General features: G+C 49.8%; 1 protein-coding gene across 2 annotated transcripts in view; it reads right to left on the bottom strand.

Annotated features, from left to right (window-relative positions):
* PLXNA4 (plexin A4) overlaps window positions 1–18,406 on the bottom strand; it is a 433,176-nt gene that overhangs the window by 50,578 nt on the left and 364,192 nt on the right. The window contains exons 14-20 of one of the 2 annotated variants that reach the window (XM_063101329.1): window positions 14,385–14,502; window positions 9,126–9,262; window positions 7,933–8,097; window positions 4,332–4,425; window positions 3,605–3,844; window positions 2,847–2,993; window positions 1,856–2,090 (exon numbers count right to left, since the gene is read on the bottom strand). In XM_063101329.1, the coding sequence (XP_062957399.1) occupies window positions 1,856–2,090; window positions 2,847–2,993; window positions 3,605–3,844; window positions 4,332–4,425; window positions 7,933–8,097; window positions 9,126–9,262; window positions 14,385–14,502 (1,136 nt within the window). Of the gene's footprint in view, window positions 1–1,855; window positions 2,091–2,846; window positions 2,994–3,604; window positions 3,845–4,331; window positions 4,426–7,932; window positions 8,098–9,125; window positions 9,263–13,547; window positions 13,790–14,384; window positions 14,503–18,406 lie in introns of those variants that run through there. The other variant, XM_063101330.1, reaches the window with a different exon arrangement.

Below are 18,406 nucleotides of genomic sequence, written 5' to 3'. Positions count from 1 at the left end.
GGCCTGTGGATTCTGGCTTTCTTGGTACTGGAGAATACCAAGGCTTCTCCTTTGAGAGGACAAAGGGAATACCATCCAGACACCTGGGGAAGCTGCTGCAGAGTTCCCTGTTGCTCTTCTCTTCCTGCGCGCCTGTATCTCTGCTCTGGTTACATGGACACAGGGGTTCTTGTCACGTAGAGTGACCCTGAAGGCAGAGAACCCTCATGCATCCAAGTGGAACTTAGACCAATGTGTGCATATGTGCATGTGTAAAAGAGCACTCAGTAAGCCTTTTTGACATGTGCTGTCACCAAAAGCCCCAACGAACACTCTTGTAAGTCCTGAGTGAGGAACAGGTGTGTTTGTAGGAGTGTGTGGGAATGTGTGCATGAGAATTAGAGTGAGGGTGTGAGTGTGCATGTCAGTGAGTGTGAGCATGACTGTGTGTGCATGTACATGTGTGTGTTTACATATCAAAAACTCAGGCTGGGAGTCCTCTGAGTGTGTGCATGGGTGACCTCCAGGCTGACTATAAAGTCTTCATGAAGACCCTGCCCCAGGCACACGCTGCCTTCCCAGTGCACAGCAGCCAGCCCTGGACGTGCCTGGACAGTCTTCCCTGGCTAACCCTGCGTGTCCTGTGCCAAGAGCCTCCCTCTTCCCAGCCACGGAGCACAGCTCTCCCAAGCCAGAAGCCAAGGCTCCCTCCTGGGCCTCCCGTGACACTCAGGCTAGATTCCTGTCCAACTGCAGGCTCCTCCCTTTCTGGGAACGTCACATTTCCCACAGCTGCCCCTTCCCCACTGGGGTGTTCATCTTGTGGGGTGGAGAAGGTGGGACTTGGCTTTTTATCGGTCTGTAGCTTTCCTTTAAGTCACCAAGCACCTCCAACATTCAAAGCCTTGTGCCTGCCACACATAAAAGAGATTCTAATCACTACACCTAATTAGAGGGAAGAGTACATTGCAGAGAAAAAAATTAAGCAGCGTAAATATAATAAAAGGCAGTAATTAACAGTCCCACAAGGCAGATGCTGTGTTGACAGCTGAAGGATGTGGAGAGGGGATGGAAGGGATCCACGTCCCATCAGAAAACACCACGGCTGCCCTGGCGGGAATCGGTGTGCTGCGACAGCCGCAGGAACAGGACCAGATTTATTCCGCAGATAAATCTACAGCAAAGAACCAGCTCTAATCTGCCCACAGCAACCCACGAAACAATATCCTGAGGGTTACATAAACCTGACTCCTAAATTTCTTGCTTGGATTTAGTGCAGCTGATTTCACATCACAGTGGTGTTTGTCATTTTTTTAAATACATGCTGCAAAACACTCTTCCTTCTAAATCACAGATCAGCCCCACAGCCTTACCTTCCTGCTACAGGAAGCGAGCTGAGGGTCGCTTGAAGGTGGCAGGGCAAGACACTCCACGGGCTCCCCTAGAGAGCAAAACCCACTCAGCCAGGATTCTGGGTCTGAAGACTGTGCTAGTGGGGTTTTAAATGATCCCAGTCTGACACCTTGAAGCAAAGGAGAGGAGGTCTCAGCCTTATCTGGGTTTGCCAGGGTGGGGCCTGCTAGGATGTAGGTTCAGCTGGGACACAGGCTCAGAGACTAGAGTTAGGTGCTGTGCAGCTCAGACACCCAGCCCCCAGCACTGCCGACTGCAACTCAGCCTGCTTGCTTGTTCATGAGAGGCACACACGCACACATACACATACCCAGGTGCATGTGCACACACATGCCCATGCATACACACACGCCCATGCACACACACACACATACACACACACGAGCATGAGTGCACACACATTCACACATACATGTGCACATGACCTCCTATGAGGGGCCATGGGCACCTGGCAGCTCAGTACCTTCCTTGCACTCCAGGGCCACGCGGGACTCCAAGTTGTCCATCTGCATCTGTAGCCGCTTGAGCGTGAGGTCGCTCTCACGGGACTTGCGTTTGTAGGCGATGAGCACGGCCACGATGAAGATGATGAGGAGGCCCCCGGCCACTGCGATGCTGACGATGGCAGGCAGGCTGAGCGGGCTGTCCGGAGCGATGTACACCATGCCTGGAGAGTACTCCATGCCACCGACACGGGCCTGGGGGCACACAGGCAAAAAAAAAAAAAATTTCTAGGTACATGTTTTCTGAACAAAATATTCTCAGTACATGTTTATTGAAAAAAAAAAGTATTCTGGGAGCAGAGGCAGGGCAGTCTGTGTAACAGTTGGAGTCACCCATGGCCTGGTGACCAGGGCAGGATGAAGGGAACAGATGCCGGCAGGGGAGACACCTTTCTGGTTGTGAAAATAGACAACGGGGCATATAGGGGCTGGGGAGGGAGGGATGGCTCAGCAGAGGCCACCCCCGGCTGGAAAACCACACATCCCCTTATTCGAGAGCCAGCATTGTTGTCTTCATAAGGAAACAGCATACAGCTGGGACCTAAATAAAGTCTGCCATGACACCAATGGCTTGCTCCCCTAAGACTCATCCCCTCTGTCAGGCTGGACCACCGAGGCACAGACGTAAAATCATAGACCTCTCAGGCTGACAATGATCCTCTCCTTGAAGGCTCTTTCACCTATAACAGATGCTTTGGCACCTTCTCTAGTGCTGTTATGCATGGCCTTTATTGCTGCACCAGCCAGTGGGGGAGAGAATGACAGTACAGAGGACAGAAGCTGGGAAGGGGACAGGAAGAAGGAACTCGGGGTGTGGGGTAGCTAGAGGAAGATTTGCAGTGGGCCACAACCCCTTCCTGGAAAGCCCTGGTGGCCCGGATGGAGCTGGGCCACTCATACCCAGGGTCTCTTGTGCCCTTTCCATCCAGGACAGGGTCCCACCAGCCTCACCATCACTTTGTGCCTGCCGATGAGATTGGGGGACTCGCAGAGCAGCTGCACATCTGACACAGTCACGGCGCACGGCTTCTCCCCGACCAGCACGGTGTAGTTCAGCTTCATATTGCCCCCGGCCACAGGTGGGATCAGGTTCTTGCCCTGGACGCACAGGAAAGCCCAGTTCCCATCTCAGAGTCAGCACTGCAGCTACCGGCTGGCTGCCATGTCCTCCCTCCCAGGGGTCCCATCCTGCTGGTGAGCTGGTGGAGAGGCCACCTTTGGTCCTAAGTTCAAAAAAGTCCATGGCATGTGTACTAGCATTCTCCTTTCCTCCCAGTGGAAATCAAACATAAGATACTCTTTTCAGCTTATCCCAAATGCAGCCTTAGAATCCTTCTCAACATAGAGTTGTTAATTGAAATTGTCAAATGGGTTAAAATTAACTTGCAATCCATGCTCCAAAGACACCCCATGCTGTGGCCTGCAAGCGGCTGCACAGGAGAAAACAGTGTGAGCCTCTGGACCTCCCAGTTCTTGGACTCTAAGGACACACCAAGCCTGCCCCAAATGCAGTCTGGCAAGAGAGTTTTCTTCCCAAGGCAAACTCACGGAAAACATTTATCATATTTTGGGCTATCACACAACTTCTGCGAGGGATGCCAGTCATATAATGTGGCAGGAGCCTGTGACTTCTGGTCTTTCTGCCACTTGATGCCCTTCCATGCCAAGCCTCTGTTTCCCCGGCCTCACGTCCACCACTCATGCTGTACCTTTAGGATGATGGGCGTGCCTGGCTTGAGCTCCAGGATCCCTGAGGGACCAAAGGCCTCAAACACAGGGTTGGGATAGTAGGTGAAGTTGGTCTTGTTGAGGATTAGCAGGGACTGGACATTGTCCAGGATGAAGCCAAACTCCTCAGGCCTCTCGGTCAGGTCTGACTGGTGTTCAGGACCCAGAGCGAGGGCTGGCGCCTGACAGGTCATCTCAGTAGCATTCAGGACCTCACAGATCTGCAGAGGAGCCAGAGAAGGAAGACTATGCAGTTTATATCCACATGTCTGCAGCCTGAGCACACACATGGGTTTCCCCAAGTGTGGTCGATAGAGCACAGCGTGACATGGGAGCCAGGACCACACATCTTGGCACTCAAGGAACAAGCCCTAAAGCTGGCACCTAGCTCTGCTGAAGCAGGTGAGGCAGTGACTCAAGTATTTTCTAAGCTAGGGAGCAGCAGAATGGCTGCAAGGATGGAAGACTAAGGGTATGAGACCCCAAAACTCCAGAAGTGCTTGCTCCTGCACTGTACCCCAAGGGGTGAAAACACCCTCAGGTCTGCTCCTTAGCTCACCATCTCAGTACTCATGTGCCACCCACTGTGGGTCATCAGTGTATGGGCAGGGACTGCCTGAGTACTCGGGAGCCCCACACCCTCTGGGGAAGCACGTGTGGAGCATGCGTGTGGGTCAGCTCCCCAGGCCCCACCAGCCCTGGACTCACGTTGATGTGCTCCTTTCCCCCATGCTTGGCACGGATCTGGGGGTTCTGGATGAGGTCGAGGTGGGTACCCCATACAGCAATGGGCGTGTTTCCACTGACAGGGAAGAAAGAAGGAGGCATGTAAATCACAAGGATAGGAAAAGCAACAGCACGCGACAACGATGGTGATGATGATGATGATGATGGAGTTGAGCTATGACAATAAGAATGATGACAACTAGGTGCCATAATGCTGTTCACTGGGCAAGAATGACAGCTCACTGCCTAACATAAGGATGAGCATCTCAGCAACCAAGAGGAAGACAGTGGTGACCAGAGGTCTGTGGCTGTCCTTGGCTGAGCTCGCATAGACTGTGGACACCCCATGGAGAGGTCCAGTCGACAGCACAGTCCCTGTGGCTCTCCAAGGTCTCTTGACCTGAGCCAGCTGCTTCTCGGCAACCTCTTGTGTCTCTTCCCCCAGCCCTCAGCAGACTTGGGACTTTTTCACATTGACTTTGGCCTAATGGAAGCCTGGCTCCAGAACATCCCCACCAGACCCTCCAGGGTCTGAGCAGTCTGCTTCCCCGAGGCAATTGTACTACATATGTCCATGTTGGGAGCTTTAGTCTGGGTGATATCTGGGAAAGACAGAGGGCCCAGGCACTCAGAAAACTCCTCCAGGAATGCAAATGCTTCAGGACTCGGGTGTCCTACACTCAGGGATGGCACAAGATTGCTGATGGGAGGGCTCGGGAGACTTATCTTGGTGTAGCCTTTCAAAGGAAACCTGGAGACCACTGCCCATCCTCAGGGTGGCTGAGAAGCTGGCATGGAGAGGCAGATGCTACTCTACTGGACTGAATCTTCCTTGGGGCTTGCTTTGGGTTGAGCATCCCCCCAAAACTTGGCCTCCACTGTGACAGTGTTAAGAGGGTGGGAAATCCTATTATGGTAATTGAAAGGTGGGGCCTTGAAGAGGTGATTAGATTGTAAGACCCTGCCTTAGTGAATGGATCAAAAATGGTGGTCAGGGGCATGGTTGTGAGGGCTTTAAAAGAAGAGCACATGAGAGGTTAGTCTCTCTCTTCTGTGACATTTTCTGCCATGTGAGACCCCTGCATTAAGTGTTCCCTGGACTTTGGACTTCCCAGTCCCTGAAACTCTAAGCAATAAATTTTGTTTTCTTAGAAATCACCCAGTTCCAAGTATTTTGTTATAAGCAACAGAAAGAGATTAAAACAGGGCTACTCAAAGGAAAGCGAGGTCGTGACCTGACCTCTGATCAAGGGAGTATCTTCAAGAAGAACCCTGCTATCTAAAGCAGGGCTTAGCAAGTTAGTTCTTTATAAGCTTGGTGGGTAAAGAGCCCTTAACATCCATACGCACATTCATTTCTACCCATCTATCCATCTGCCCATCTTTACACTCCCAGTTACTTCCCTCCCTACACCCCCTCCACAGGCACACCCAACAGCATGTGTGTGTATGTGCACACACACCCATGCATGCAGGAAGACTCCTGTGAAACCTAGAGAGGTTCTTCCACCTGAGGCAGTGCTTGAGATGAGCTTCTAGGGTCCAGCCATCTCCCGATCTTCTCAATCATCAATTCAACAGGCACTTACCAAATGCCCCCCCTCCTTTCATTGGTGACCCAGGCTGTGGTAAGTCATATGAAACCCCTCCTTACGCAAAGCCCACCCCATCCTCAGACTCAATTAACCTGAGCAGAAACACTGGAGCTGGCTGGCAGACCCAGAACATGTCTGCAACCTCCCTCTCCATGAGAGCATCTGGGGACACAGGTTGACACCTCTATTTCTATGACTATGGCACAGCGAAGAATTGAATTAAGCCAGGCTGTGCATCCCTTAGAGAGCTGCAGACTTTTTTTGGCTGAGACACAAGGGACTATGTTAAAGTCCTGGACCTTCAAGGTCCTGGGGCCAAATCCTGCTATAGCTCTTCACATGTGATTTCCCTCTCTCTGTGCCTTATATTCTTCAACCGCTTTAAGATCATGGCTAAAGTTTCTAAGGTTTGGGTCTTACGGAATAACTGCTGAGGACAACCAAATCTCATTTCAGCAAGCAGGGCTACCTTGTGGTTTAAGGCAGGGGATGGCGAACTCTTTCGGTAAAGGGCCAGATAGTAAATATTTTAGGCTTTTCAGGCCATATGAACTCTGTCGCAATTGCTCAACTCTGCTACTGCAGTAAGAAAGCAGCTGTAGATGGTACATATACAAATGAGCATAGCTGTGCTGCAGTAATACTTTATTTATTGGCAGGTGGCCAGCCAGATTTGGCCCAAGGACTGGAGTTTGCTGGCCCTGGTTTACAAGATTGTTCCACAGACTGGACTTGTCTCTCCTCCCAGCCTCAGCACTTGGAGACCATTTCTTCCTGTTCTCTCCACTTGCTCCCCTGACCCCAGGCCCCTCCAAAGCTGAAGCAGACAGTGGAGAGGACGAGGACCGAGCCAGACACTGCACTGCATGTTTGTATCTCACTTAATTCTCTCTGCCGCTCTGTGAGATGAGGAACTCTGGCCTCAGGGAGGTTATGTAACTTTTAAGGTCACTTGTCTGGTAAGCCATGGAGCTGCACTGAGCTTACTCCTTCTGACTCTGAGCCCTTGCTCCATTCCCCTGTGGCCTCTGATACAGCAGTGTCCCAATGCTCTCTGCAAGCCCTGCAGGCGGGAGGCTCTCTGCAGCACCTTTCCATTCCTGTGCATCCTCCAGGGCTGGAAAAGCAGACTCTGCCATCTGCCCACAGCTCCTTTCCCAAAGTGAGATGCACCACTGTAGAGACCCTGAGATCCTGGTGTTTCCGAATCCCCAGGTGAATCACCAAAGAGATGGAGGCCAGGGAAGAGTGCTCAAGTTGCCCATGGTGAATGCTATGCGAAAACCAGCACTGAAGTTCCTGACTCCCTGCCACAGGTCTTTCTATAACAGCATCAACTACCTGGTTCCCTCTTTCTGGGATGAGTGCTCAGTGTGGTCATGTCAGGTACTGAGAAATAGCAGGGAAGTCGGTCCCACACTGTGCCCTTGAGGAGCTGGCAATAGAGGGAAGGACACACGTACACACATGACTCAAGGTCATGCTGAGACAAAGGCTGGCAGGAGGCCCTAGAAGCATGAGGATGGATGTCTGAACTGGACTGTGGTGGTTGGGACATGGTTTCCCTCCAGAGCAAGCAAGGAGAGGTTGGCCCTAATCTAACTCCTTCTCCCACATTGCTCTGCCTGAAGCAGGACCAGAATTATTGCCCCTGTTTGCCAGCAGTGAAGGAAGTAGAACTTGACCCTGGCAATCACTGTGGGATGGAGACATAGCCTCCAAGCACGCCCACTGTTCCTCAGATTGAGGGAGGTGTCTCTTGCTGGTCAGAGCTTGGCCTCCAGGATAGGTCCTGCCCAGTAAGTGCTTCCAGTGGGAGGATGGAGTTATGAGAGGAAGGCCTTCTGATTTGGGGGTGCTCTAGATCCCCAACAGTTCATCAGTCCCCTAGGCAGAACTGGCCCCCAGAACTCTCCTTGGCTGTTGAGAGTTGAGGAAGGGAAACTAGGTCCAGAGACATTAAGGTCCCTTAGCTCAGCGGCTCCTACCTGACAATGCTCCACTCTGGCTCGATGCGCACGATGGTAGGATCCTCCACGTACTGGAAGACCAGGTCCTGGTGGATCTTGGCCCTGTCCACCTGCACCGTCACCTTCATCTCCAGCACCTCCTCTGAGGACGTGGTATTGCAGACGATGTAGGAAGGAGATCGCCTGCAGGGGAAGACAGCACTGGGCTCCTGGTTGTTGAGGAGGCTGGTGGTCCTGGGGGAGCACTGCCTCAGATATAAGACTCGAGAACAGCAGCAAAGACTCCATCTTTGACCAGACTTTAGACAGGCTCCTCTGAGCATGCTTTTCAACTAGGCCTCAAACTTGGGTCTGACTTTGGCCTGCCTGGCCTCTTCTTTAGTGAGAATCCTAAGTCAGTTTAATGAGAATTCTCCCACCCTTGATATCTGATCACCCTTGATAACTGACCAAATTCCTCATTCCACACCCTTGAGGTCTGATCATCCTGGCCTGCCTTTAGCAAGAAGGACCCTACCCTTGATGTCTCCTCTTAGGAATTTCCATCCACTGGCCCCCTCCCTCTGCTCATTGTTTATGAATCCCCAGCTGTCTTTGCTGTCTTTGGAGCTGAGTCCAATCTGTCTCCCTTATTGTGACAGTCTTAACACCTATTGTGATAGTCCTGAATAAAGTCTTCCTTAACATTTTAACAAGTGTCAGAATAATTTTTTCGTCTAGCTCCCATCCCCCTGGGCTCATGGCTCATGGGAGGCATGCCCTTCTGTGGCCAGATAGTGGGACCAGGGGTGGGAAAGGTTTTTGGCCCTGGAGCCTCAGCCTCAGCTAGCGGGGCTTGCTGCTCCTAGCAGCTCTCAGCAGTCACAGCTGGCTCTGCAGCAGCTGGAGAGAACCTGACCCCTGAATGGGCTCCATGTTCTGTGGCACCCCAGGCCTCTGCAGAGTGGTTGCTATGGGGTCACTGAGGCTAAATAGTGGGCCATAGCATGATGGGTCCATCCAGGCAGGGGTGCCCAGCAGGTTCCAAACAGAGTCAAAGGCCCCTCCTGAAGAGAATGCCCATTTTTTAAGGGAGGAGGAAGTCACCCCTTTGGCAGTCCCTCCCCTTTCTCTGTGCTCTGAGACACTAAGCCTGATTTACCCAGCTGACCACCCCCTCACAGCCCCATCCCCTCGCAGGGCCGAAGAAGAGGGCCCTCCCTCAGGGTTACCTGTGGAAGAGGCAGGGCTGCTTCCCAAACATCACCACCACATTGCTGCCAGCATTCAGGTTGGCACCCGTGATAGTCACCTGGGTGCCCCCGGACATGGGTCCCCGGCTGGGCTTCAGGTCTGAAAGGGTCAGCGTCTGTGTAGAAAGGATGTGTCCTTAGACACGAGCAACCACCAGACAGGGAGGAGCCTTCCCCACTCCCCCAGCCACCTTTTGGAATCTGTCATGGTGGCCTCCCAGCTTTCTTAGGCTCGTGCGGATAGACAATGTTCTGGACCCTGAGACTTTGCATCTCTAGATTAATAACAGTAATAATCATAGTGGCCATGTACTAATTTTTAAGTGTCAAGCTTTACCTCTTCATCTATAGTGATATTATATACACACATACATACAATTTAATCACCCAATGAATTCTATAAAGTAGGTATTAGTACCTATTTCACAGACAAGATTCAGAGATGTTCAGTCAGTTTTCCAAGGTCACACAGCTAAAAAGTGGCATAGCTGAGACCTGACCCCAGAGCTCTGGTTCTCAATCACCTCTTCAACTTACAATCTCTGCTGCTTTTGGAAAGGTGACTTGTCTCTTCCACAGGCCCTCCAGAGAGCTGCCCAAAGCACCCAGTGTCCAGAGCAATGGGATGCAAGGGTCCCAGGGAAACCCAAGGGGAGAAGCATAGAATGGTCAGTTGCTCTCAAGGCCTGCCCACCGCCACAGCCAGAACAGGACCAGTGAGGAGTCCAGGTGGAGGATGGGGACAGGGAGGAAAAAGCCTGTGACAGCTGGGGATTTGGAGTTGCAGTTCGTTCTTTCATTAGCATTTTAATGGAAAAACTTTCCTCAGTCCCAGGTGAGAAGCCGGTATCTGCATTTAAATGAAGATTTCTCTCTCTCCTCCCCAGCCACCTACCCCATAAAGAATTCAGCACCAAAAGTCAAACCTGCTTGGCTCCTCTGAGTGGGCTGGCAACCTCCCCATGGTGAGGCAGTGACATCTTGGGAGATAAAGGGGGGCCCCAGGGGAGTCTGCAGGACTACCGCCTACCGCACATGCACCCAGGTCCAGGAACAGGGCACATGGGGGGTCATACATGAAATCACAAGGTGACCACAGTCCCAGGCCCCTCCCCCTCAGATCCCAGCATCCAGCCTTTACAGATCATGGGTCTAGCATCCCCATAGCATGGCCAAGCCAAAGAACAGCTCTAATCCTGGATCTGTTACTGGTTCAACTGGAGACTGGGAAGAGAGTGGGATGAAGCTATGGAAAGAGCCCCCATTCTCAGCTCTGTCTAGATCCAGACACAGCCTCCCTTGTCACAAAATCAGGGGCTGCCCCTGACAGTTTTCTTGTTCTGTAAGTTGCACCTTTCCAAATGGTGCCTTTGTCCCTTTGTAAAGGGGTCCTGCTAACCTCCCCGGGGCGGGGTAGGGAGGGGAGAGAATGTCTATCTGTGGACACAGGCTTGGAGGCAGGGGTGGTCCTAGAGATATAGTAAAAACCAGGGAAGTGAAGATAGATGGGGCACGTGTCCCCAGCAGCCTGTGGGAGAGGGCTCTCAGAAGGGCTGGAGGGGAGTGACCCCCACAGGCTTTGCAGCAGCTCTGCTGTTGGTGCCGGCTGGTGGGGGAATGGTTCCAGGGGTGGGGGGAGAGGATGTTATGGAGACATATTTCAGAGTTGTGAGAAGCTATTAATTATTCAAGTCATGCTGCATAAATATTTCATGGTGGGTTTGCACGGGAAATCAACTTCTGCCTTCCTGGCCACCTCTTCACTTGGCTCCATGCAGGGAGACCTCCAGGGACAGAGCTGGTGATGAGACCAGGAGTGCTGGTCTGGGGCCCCTTGGCCTTGGCATTTTGGTTCTGGGTAAATAAACCCACACACCAGAGTCTGGCCTGACTTGTGGAGGGAAACTGAGGAAGACCCAAATCTTGTTCCCTTTCCCTACTCTGGCACTGGAAATGTGCTCCCCAAAATGCCCCAAGTCTCCAGAGGAGTTTGGGGAAGGGGATGACCAGGTGTCTCAGGACTCCAAAGGAGCTAGGGGCTTCTGTGCGGGCCCAGAGAGTGCTGTCTGCAAGCCCCTCGCAGAGTGGGAAGCAGTGGGGGCTGGAGATGCTGGCGAGCGTGACAGGGGGATTCTGTCCTTCCTCACCCCTGACAAGACTCCTGGGCATCTCCACCTCTCCTTCCCACCCAGAACCCCCAGGAGCTCTGAGGGGGAAGGCTCCATAACTGAACCCCAAAATGCAAATTGGGGCCAGGGAGGAGACCAAGTCCCAAGCACCACTCCTCCTCCCTGAAAGTCTTCCCAAGCAGACTTCGCAGGGCAGTTCCTCTGAGGTGTCCCTCAAAGAGAAAAGTGACACGAGTCTTTGAGCCCAGTGACCTGTAGGACCAACACCTACCTGCTGTGTTCCTGGCCAGCCTCTCTGCTCCACCCTCTCCTCCCCCGCACCCACCCTTGCTCCCCCCCTCTGTTCCCATCTGCGGCTGCAGCTCCCTGCCACACCTGATGCCAGAAGAGCCACCCCTACTCAAGACCCCCCTGAAAAACCACATTCTGCCTTGGACAAGTCCTGCCTTTCCATTCAGCTTCTTCCAGAAAGCCTCCCCCTCATACCCAAAATTCAACCACACCCCGCTCCAGGGTAGAAGAAAATCTGTAGGCACGACTGGACCTTTCCTGAGAGCAGACAGGACGTTCCAGAGGCATTAAAACAGAGCAGAGAGCACCAGGCACGTGGTGGCTTCTCCATAAACGTCTTCCTATGCCCCACCTGTAGGACCTGATTTAGGGGGGGGAGGTGGGGAGACTCCAGAGCTTTTGTTTAAAGCCCCTCAGGAGATTCTAATGTGCATGGAAGTTTAGAACTGCCTATGCCCTGTGGGGCCAACAAAGGAATAAAGGCCGTGGGCTTCATCTCCAGAGCCTGGCTGGCCTGAGGAGAGGAGCTGGGAGGACACAGAGGGGACCGCTGAGTGCCCTGCAGGCAGATGCAGATCAAGCACTCAGAGAAGAGCCAGGAGCGGCTCTCAGGCAGGGCTTTGAAGGATGGGAAGGACGTGGTTTGGTGCGACCAGGGAAGGAGATAGAGAAGGGAAGGGGACAGGGATGCAAAGGCTGGGGAAACGGGGTTGGATAGGCAGGTGGCCAGACTGGGGGACTTGACAACATCCTACAGGTAGTGGGAGCCCGGGGTCTCCATGAGATGGGGCTGATATGATGAAAATGGCATTTTCATGGTGGCATGTGAATTAGAAAGGAGTCAGAGCAAAGGCGGGGCAGAGATTGATGGACAGTAGGAAGGTAAGACTCCAGGACATGGTGACGCTTTGATGTCAGGAACTAAGGGAAGCTGAGCCACAGTCCACCAAGATTGTGGGCCTGGGGCGTAGGTTGCTGGCAGATGCGGGCAAGTCTGGAGGATGCGCTGTTGGTGGCAGCTGACAGCCCAGAGGGCCATGTGGAGATGATGGCCGGTCATCCAGGTGGCAGTGGGCTTTGATCTGGTCACAGTAGTGAGAGGCCCAGCTGCAGACACATGGCAGAGGCAGTGGAGGCCCAGAGGAAACATCAGCTTGATGGGGCAGAGGCTACTTCAGTGCCATCCACTGGACATCCAGGGCCACTGCCAAGGACCACAGGACACAAAATGGTCTGGGTGATTGGCCGGCCAAGGAAGTCTAGCACTTGCTTTGGCTGTGCAGTGTTTTCTTCCCTTTCCCTCGGCTGCCAGGTAATGTCAGAGCCAGATCATATGCCCAGTGTTAGCAGCAAGCCCCTGGCGAGTGTCACCTCTGTCTCAGTCTCGCTCTCCCTTTCTCTCTCTCCGTATATGTATATATAATATACTATATATACATGCTTTATATATAAATACGTATATGTTTATCACTATTTGTCTTAATGTGTACTGGATTTAACTTGGAAATACCTTCACATCCTTCCAGAAGGCGGCAGAGGCACACATCCTAAACACGTAAGTAAAACTACACCTCCATGAACCCCATTCTATGTGTGTGTTCTTCTGCATGAGCTCCCCTGTGTATTTGACGACAGCCCACTGTGTCCAGAGGGTGGCTGGTTTTCAAAGAGCAGGGGTGGGGGGCAGCGGCAGGCCCAGGCAGGGAGGGGCGGGGGACTGCCACTCCTCTGAGGTTCGGCCCCACCACGTTCAAGTCCGTGTTCAAGTCCTTGGGCGCAGCTGATCTTCTCCCCCTTCCAGGCTGTGGGCTTCCTGAGGGAGGGGCTGTTACTCATCACTGTAACCACCGCAGCCAGGGCCATCTAATTATATTGTAAAACTCAACTCAATTAAAGAAGTATTTATTAAAGAATCTCGTGAGAGGTGTTGTGCAAGGTGAAGGGAGGAGGAGGAAGAGAGAGGAAGGGGTGGGTGAGAGAAGAAAGGGGGAAGGGAGGAAGGGAGCAGGGAGGGAGGGAGAGAGGGAGGGTGAATGCTGGAGCCCTGTGACATACTTCAGGGCATTTGATGCCTGAAATAAAATCCATTTCTTCAGGCTTCAGGCTTCCAAAAGCAGCTCAGAATCATGAGGACACTAACCATCGCAGTTGTCATTAACTGAAGAAGTTTAGTTTGAAGAGGATGGGCCCGTGTGGCAGGGAATGTGTTCAAGTCTCCACCATCTGCATAATCACAAGGCCGAGCAGTTCCAAAAGCCCCTGCCCCCCAGAACCCCTTGCCAGGCAGCCTTTGCAAAGATGGGAGGGTCCAGGCTGGAGGGAATTTGGGAATTGGGGTTATTGGGGTGAGACCTGCAGAGAGTCCATGGGGCGGGGGAAGGCGTAGTGGGGTGGCAGGTGGGGGTAATGGTGCCAGTAGGAACCAAGGCCCGGAGAAGATAAACAACTTGCCCAAATTTACCTAGTCAGTGGCAGAGACAGGGCTCAAATCCCAGGAGTCTCCAGACAAAGCCCACGTTCTCACTGCCTACCCTGTAACGCCACCACTCAGTCACACAGGGACACGGCCCAGAGAGCTAAAGCAACTTACCTGAAGCTGCACAGCCATGCACAGCACAGTCTGGATTTAAGTCCAGGCCTCAGGGACTTCTGAGGCTGAGCTCTCACTCACTATAGGACAGGACTTCCATGAACTTAGGGGGCCTGCAGAAAGCTCTTGCCCTGGGTTTGCCCACTGAGGCCTACAGGGGCCCAGCAATCGTGGCAATGAGGTTTGCTATGGCCTGTGCCTGCCAGGCCACTGGGGGCCAGGACTCACCATGAAATAATAGAGCTGCGAGGACCGGGCCATGAACTCAGGCCGACAGACGGCCACACAGATCTCCACGAAGCCTGCGTGCTGGCTGGGCTTGGCCTCTCCCATCTCACACACAATCCTGTGGGGACGAGAGGACAGAAGCCCTGGGTCACAGGACTCCCAGCCATGACCTGGGCCCTGCAGCAACCAGGCTAAAGACTTGATCCATATTTCCAAATTGCCTTCCAAAACGTTTGTCCCAGACCCCTGCTCTGCAAAAGGATCTCAGGGATGGGCAGGGGAGGAGGGGGTGAAAGATACCCCGATTCCTCCCTGTGGGGGATCCTCCTTGGTTCTCAGGAAATGAGGAAACTCAAGATGTGGGGGTCTCCTTTGAGGGAGCCAAGGAGAGGGTCCCTATGTTCTGACCCTAGCACTCAGTCCCTAATTCATGACTGGCCACATGTTTCAGCCAAATGGCTTAGGCAATAGAGCTGGCAGAGCCCAGAGAGGTAAAGTGACCCACCCAAGAACCCACAGCAAATCAGACACAGAACTTGCAGCTGACCTAAGTTTTTCAGGTCCTTGCCTGGGAGCTTTTTGCTCTCAATGCTTGGGCTGTCTCAGCGAAGTGCTTTCTACTCCCAGACAGCCCCAGCTTCCCACCTGGGCGAGGAGGAGGTACTTGTGTATGTGTGTGTGTGTGTGTGATTGCAAATTTTTCTCTTAAAATTTTTTTGATTGCTTTAATTATAAAATTTGTTTGCAATCTTTGGATATAATTAAACAGTACGGAAGTGTGACAGTTAAAAAGTGAACGTTTCTTTCTTCACTCCTAACCACTCAAAAGTTTTGTATATACAGCCTTGCAGATATACATATATGTATATATATTTTTTCTCCATTTTATAGAAAAGAAATGGAGGTACAGAAAAGTTAGGCAACTTGCCCAAATGTATAGATTTCTATACACATACACATATATACATACATAATGTTTATACATGTTTATGTTTCATATGAATGCACACACATAGACATAAATGTTATATATACACACATGTATACAATTATATACAAACATACATATATAAAGAAACATATGCTTAAGATAAAAATAAAACATAACATACTCACTGCTCTAAATACCTCTGTTTTACGCAACAACTAGCATGAACTTTCCTTCACGTCACTGTATACATAGCTCTTCTCTCTTCTTCATAACAGCTTTGCAATATTCGTACCATAACTGCTCCATCATTTAGATAACCATCATCCTACCGATGGACATTTAATTATCCTGATTTTTCCCTACTCCAAATAATCCTTTAAAATGAACCAATGTACACACACATCCCTAGGCACTGTACGAGTATATTTATTAGATAGACTTCTAAGGAGCAAACCTGCTGGGTCAAACGGCTTGTGTATTTAGCATCTGATAGGTACAGCCAAGTAACGCTGCAAACAGGCTGCACTGCCTGGCACTTCTGTCAACGAGCCACTCTTTTGCCACCACTAGATACTAGCACTCCTTTGGAAGTGTTTCCAATATAATAGGAAAAAAGGATCCTATTTTTATTTTAATTTCCCTGATTACTAGTGAGGTCGCACATATTTTCATGTTTTTGTTTTTATTTTTTACAGCGTATCCTTTGGTCTGGTGAAGGTCTCTCTCTATGTTGCTGGTGGATTCTCTTTTTTTGTAGGAACTCATGAAGTAGGAGTATTAACTTTTTTCTGTTAAAAATATCGCAGTTATTTTCTCCCATTTGTCATCTGTTTTTCACCTTTGTTTCCAGTGTCTTTTGCCACACTGTTTAAAAGTATCTGTGTGGTTAAATTGGTTGTTCTTTTACTTTATGGTTTCTAGGTTTTGTGTTTCTCTTAGAACTGCTGAGTAACGGTCCTGCAAAAATACATACCTTTCTGCCCAGATAACATAATTAATGCATGTTCGGTGTCAAAGAAAAAAAAAATAGGAAAAGTACATAAAAGCACTTGTCATACATACATCTCCCCCGATTGCACCACTCAGAAATATACATTGTCAACATGTCAACATTTGGTGTATGTGTTTCCAGTCTTGTTTTTCTTTTACAAAATTAATCAGAAACTCTCTTCTGCTTGGCAACCTATGCTCTCACTTAATACACCTTGAGTATATGCCTGGTAGTGATTCTTCTATAATATCAGATTTAATAGCTGTGTAGTTTACTAGCCTATGCATATACAATAATTAGTTGAACTGATGAAATCCCTATTTTTAGTCATACAAATTGCTTCTGACTTTTTACTATTATAAAAAAAGCTAAAATAAGTATTCTTGCAAATAAAGATTTGTGTAGTCTGGTTATTTAGAGAAAGTTCTAGAAGTATGATAACCAGGCTAAAGACTTGATCTGTATTTCCAAATTGCCTTCCAAAATGCTTGTCCCAGTTTAGTCTCCCACCATGAGTGAGTAAAGTTGCTACTTCTCAGCCTCTCATCTGCACTGAGCATTAACGTTTTAAAATTGCTCCCCATTATTTTAAGTTGCATTCCATTTATTACTATTTGTGTTAAGCATTTTTTTTCATATGACTTTTGGTTCTTTGTAGATCTTGTGAATTGTACATTTATATTCTGTTCTCATTTTCTGATATTTGCCTTTTATTTATAAAACCTCTTTATTTGTTAAGAAAAAGTATCCATTAACTGTAATAGGGTATAACCACATTCCCTGTATATCATTCACATTTTTATGTTGATTACAATGATTTTTGATACGCAAGTTTTAAAGTTTTATGTACTCAAATCCCCTAAGCTTTTTCTTTATAATTTCTTCTTTTGCAGTTATACTTAGAACATCTTTCCTTTCTTGAAATCAAATAAATTTTTACCTGTGTTTTCTTCTAATCCTTTCACAGTTTCTTTTTTATACCTAACTCTTGAATCCACCTGGAATTTACTTTGGTGTATAATGTGAAATAATGATCTGATATTATTAACCAGCACGAATTATTGAATGATCTTGCCTTTTCTTGCTGATCTGAAATGTCGCCTTTATCATATACTAAATTTTTATATATCAGGACTCTTTTCCTGGGTGTTCTATCTTATTCTACTCATATAATAGTATCACACTATTTTAGTCATGTGGCTTTATAATAAATAATATTTTTGACAGCTGGCTATGTAGGCCCAAAGTAGTGATTTGACTATTTTAAAATTCCCCAAATCATAATACATATGCAGCAGCCTGCTTTGGTTTTGGTTTAGGAAGGTCTCAGGAAGTTGAAGGAGCTGCAGAAAGATCTTTTGGTTATTAAGCAGTGATGGACCAAGAAGGTGAGTCCTAGCAAGACTGAACCTTAAATCATCTATCACTATGAGCACCTTGGGAAGACCCTGATGGAACTCAGGAGGAACTGAATGGCAGGATGGATGGTTCAGAATCACTAAATCCGGGCGTGACCCAGTAAGCAGAAGTGTGAGCTGAATTGACATACCTAAGGGAGACCTTGCGAAGAGTCAATAACTCACACACATAGGACAAGTGACAAGGTTTTGCTCCAGGAGAGGCAGTAAAAATGTTATGGATTCTATTGGGCTGGTCAACATTTCATAGTTGTGTTTGTTGGGCTGGAAAATGGTGTTTACTTATTTATAAGGCAATACATGAAGCATGAACCTACTTCACTAGGTTGGGTTAGGTGTCAAGGTCATTTGTTGAATGACCCACTCAGTGGGCCAGCCAACTTTGCAAGGAGAAAAGCAATGCAAAGTACCCAAAGGCCTGAGGGTGGGTGTGAAATTTTATTTTCAGTCTTCATAGAGAGTAGCCCAGCTTCTTCTGTGACAGGGGGACCGTGAGTGGGGAGTTAGGGACAGCAGAGGGAACTGAATTCACAATTCTCTTGCAGATTTTAATTTTGCTTTGTCTTACTTCCACCCCTCCCCATGGTGCCCAAGGTGGGAACAGTCCCTTTTCTCTTCTCTCCCAGCTACTTCCCTGCCACCTCTGTAGTTCAGTGAGCGGAGGGGTGTGGGAGCCCCCCCT

The sequence above is a fragment of the Cynocephalus volans genome, chromosome 6 (assembly GCF_027409185.1).
Source record: "Cynocephalus volans isolate mCynVol1 chromosome 6, mCynVol1.pri, whole genome shotgun sequence".
In the NCBI taxonomy this organism is placed as follows: Eukaryota; Metazoa; Chordata; class Mammalia; order Dermoptera; family Cynocephalidae; genus Cynocephalus; species Cynocephalus volans.
Note: the sequence above shows the minus strand (reverse complement) of the source record. Positions and strands in the feature narration are given on the sequence as shown.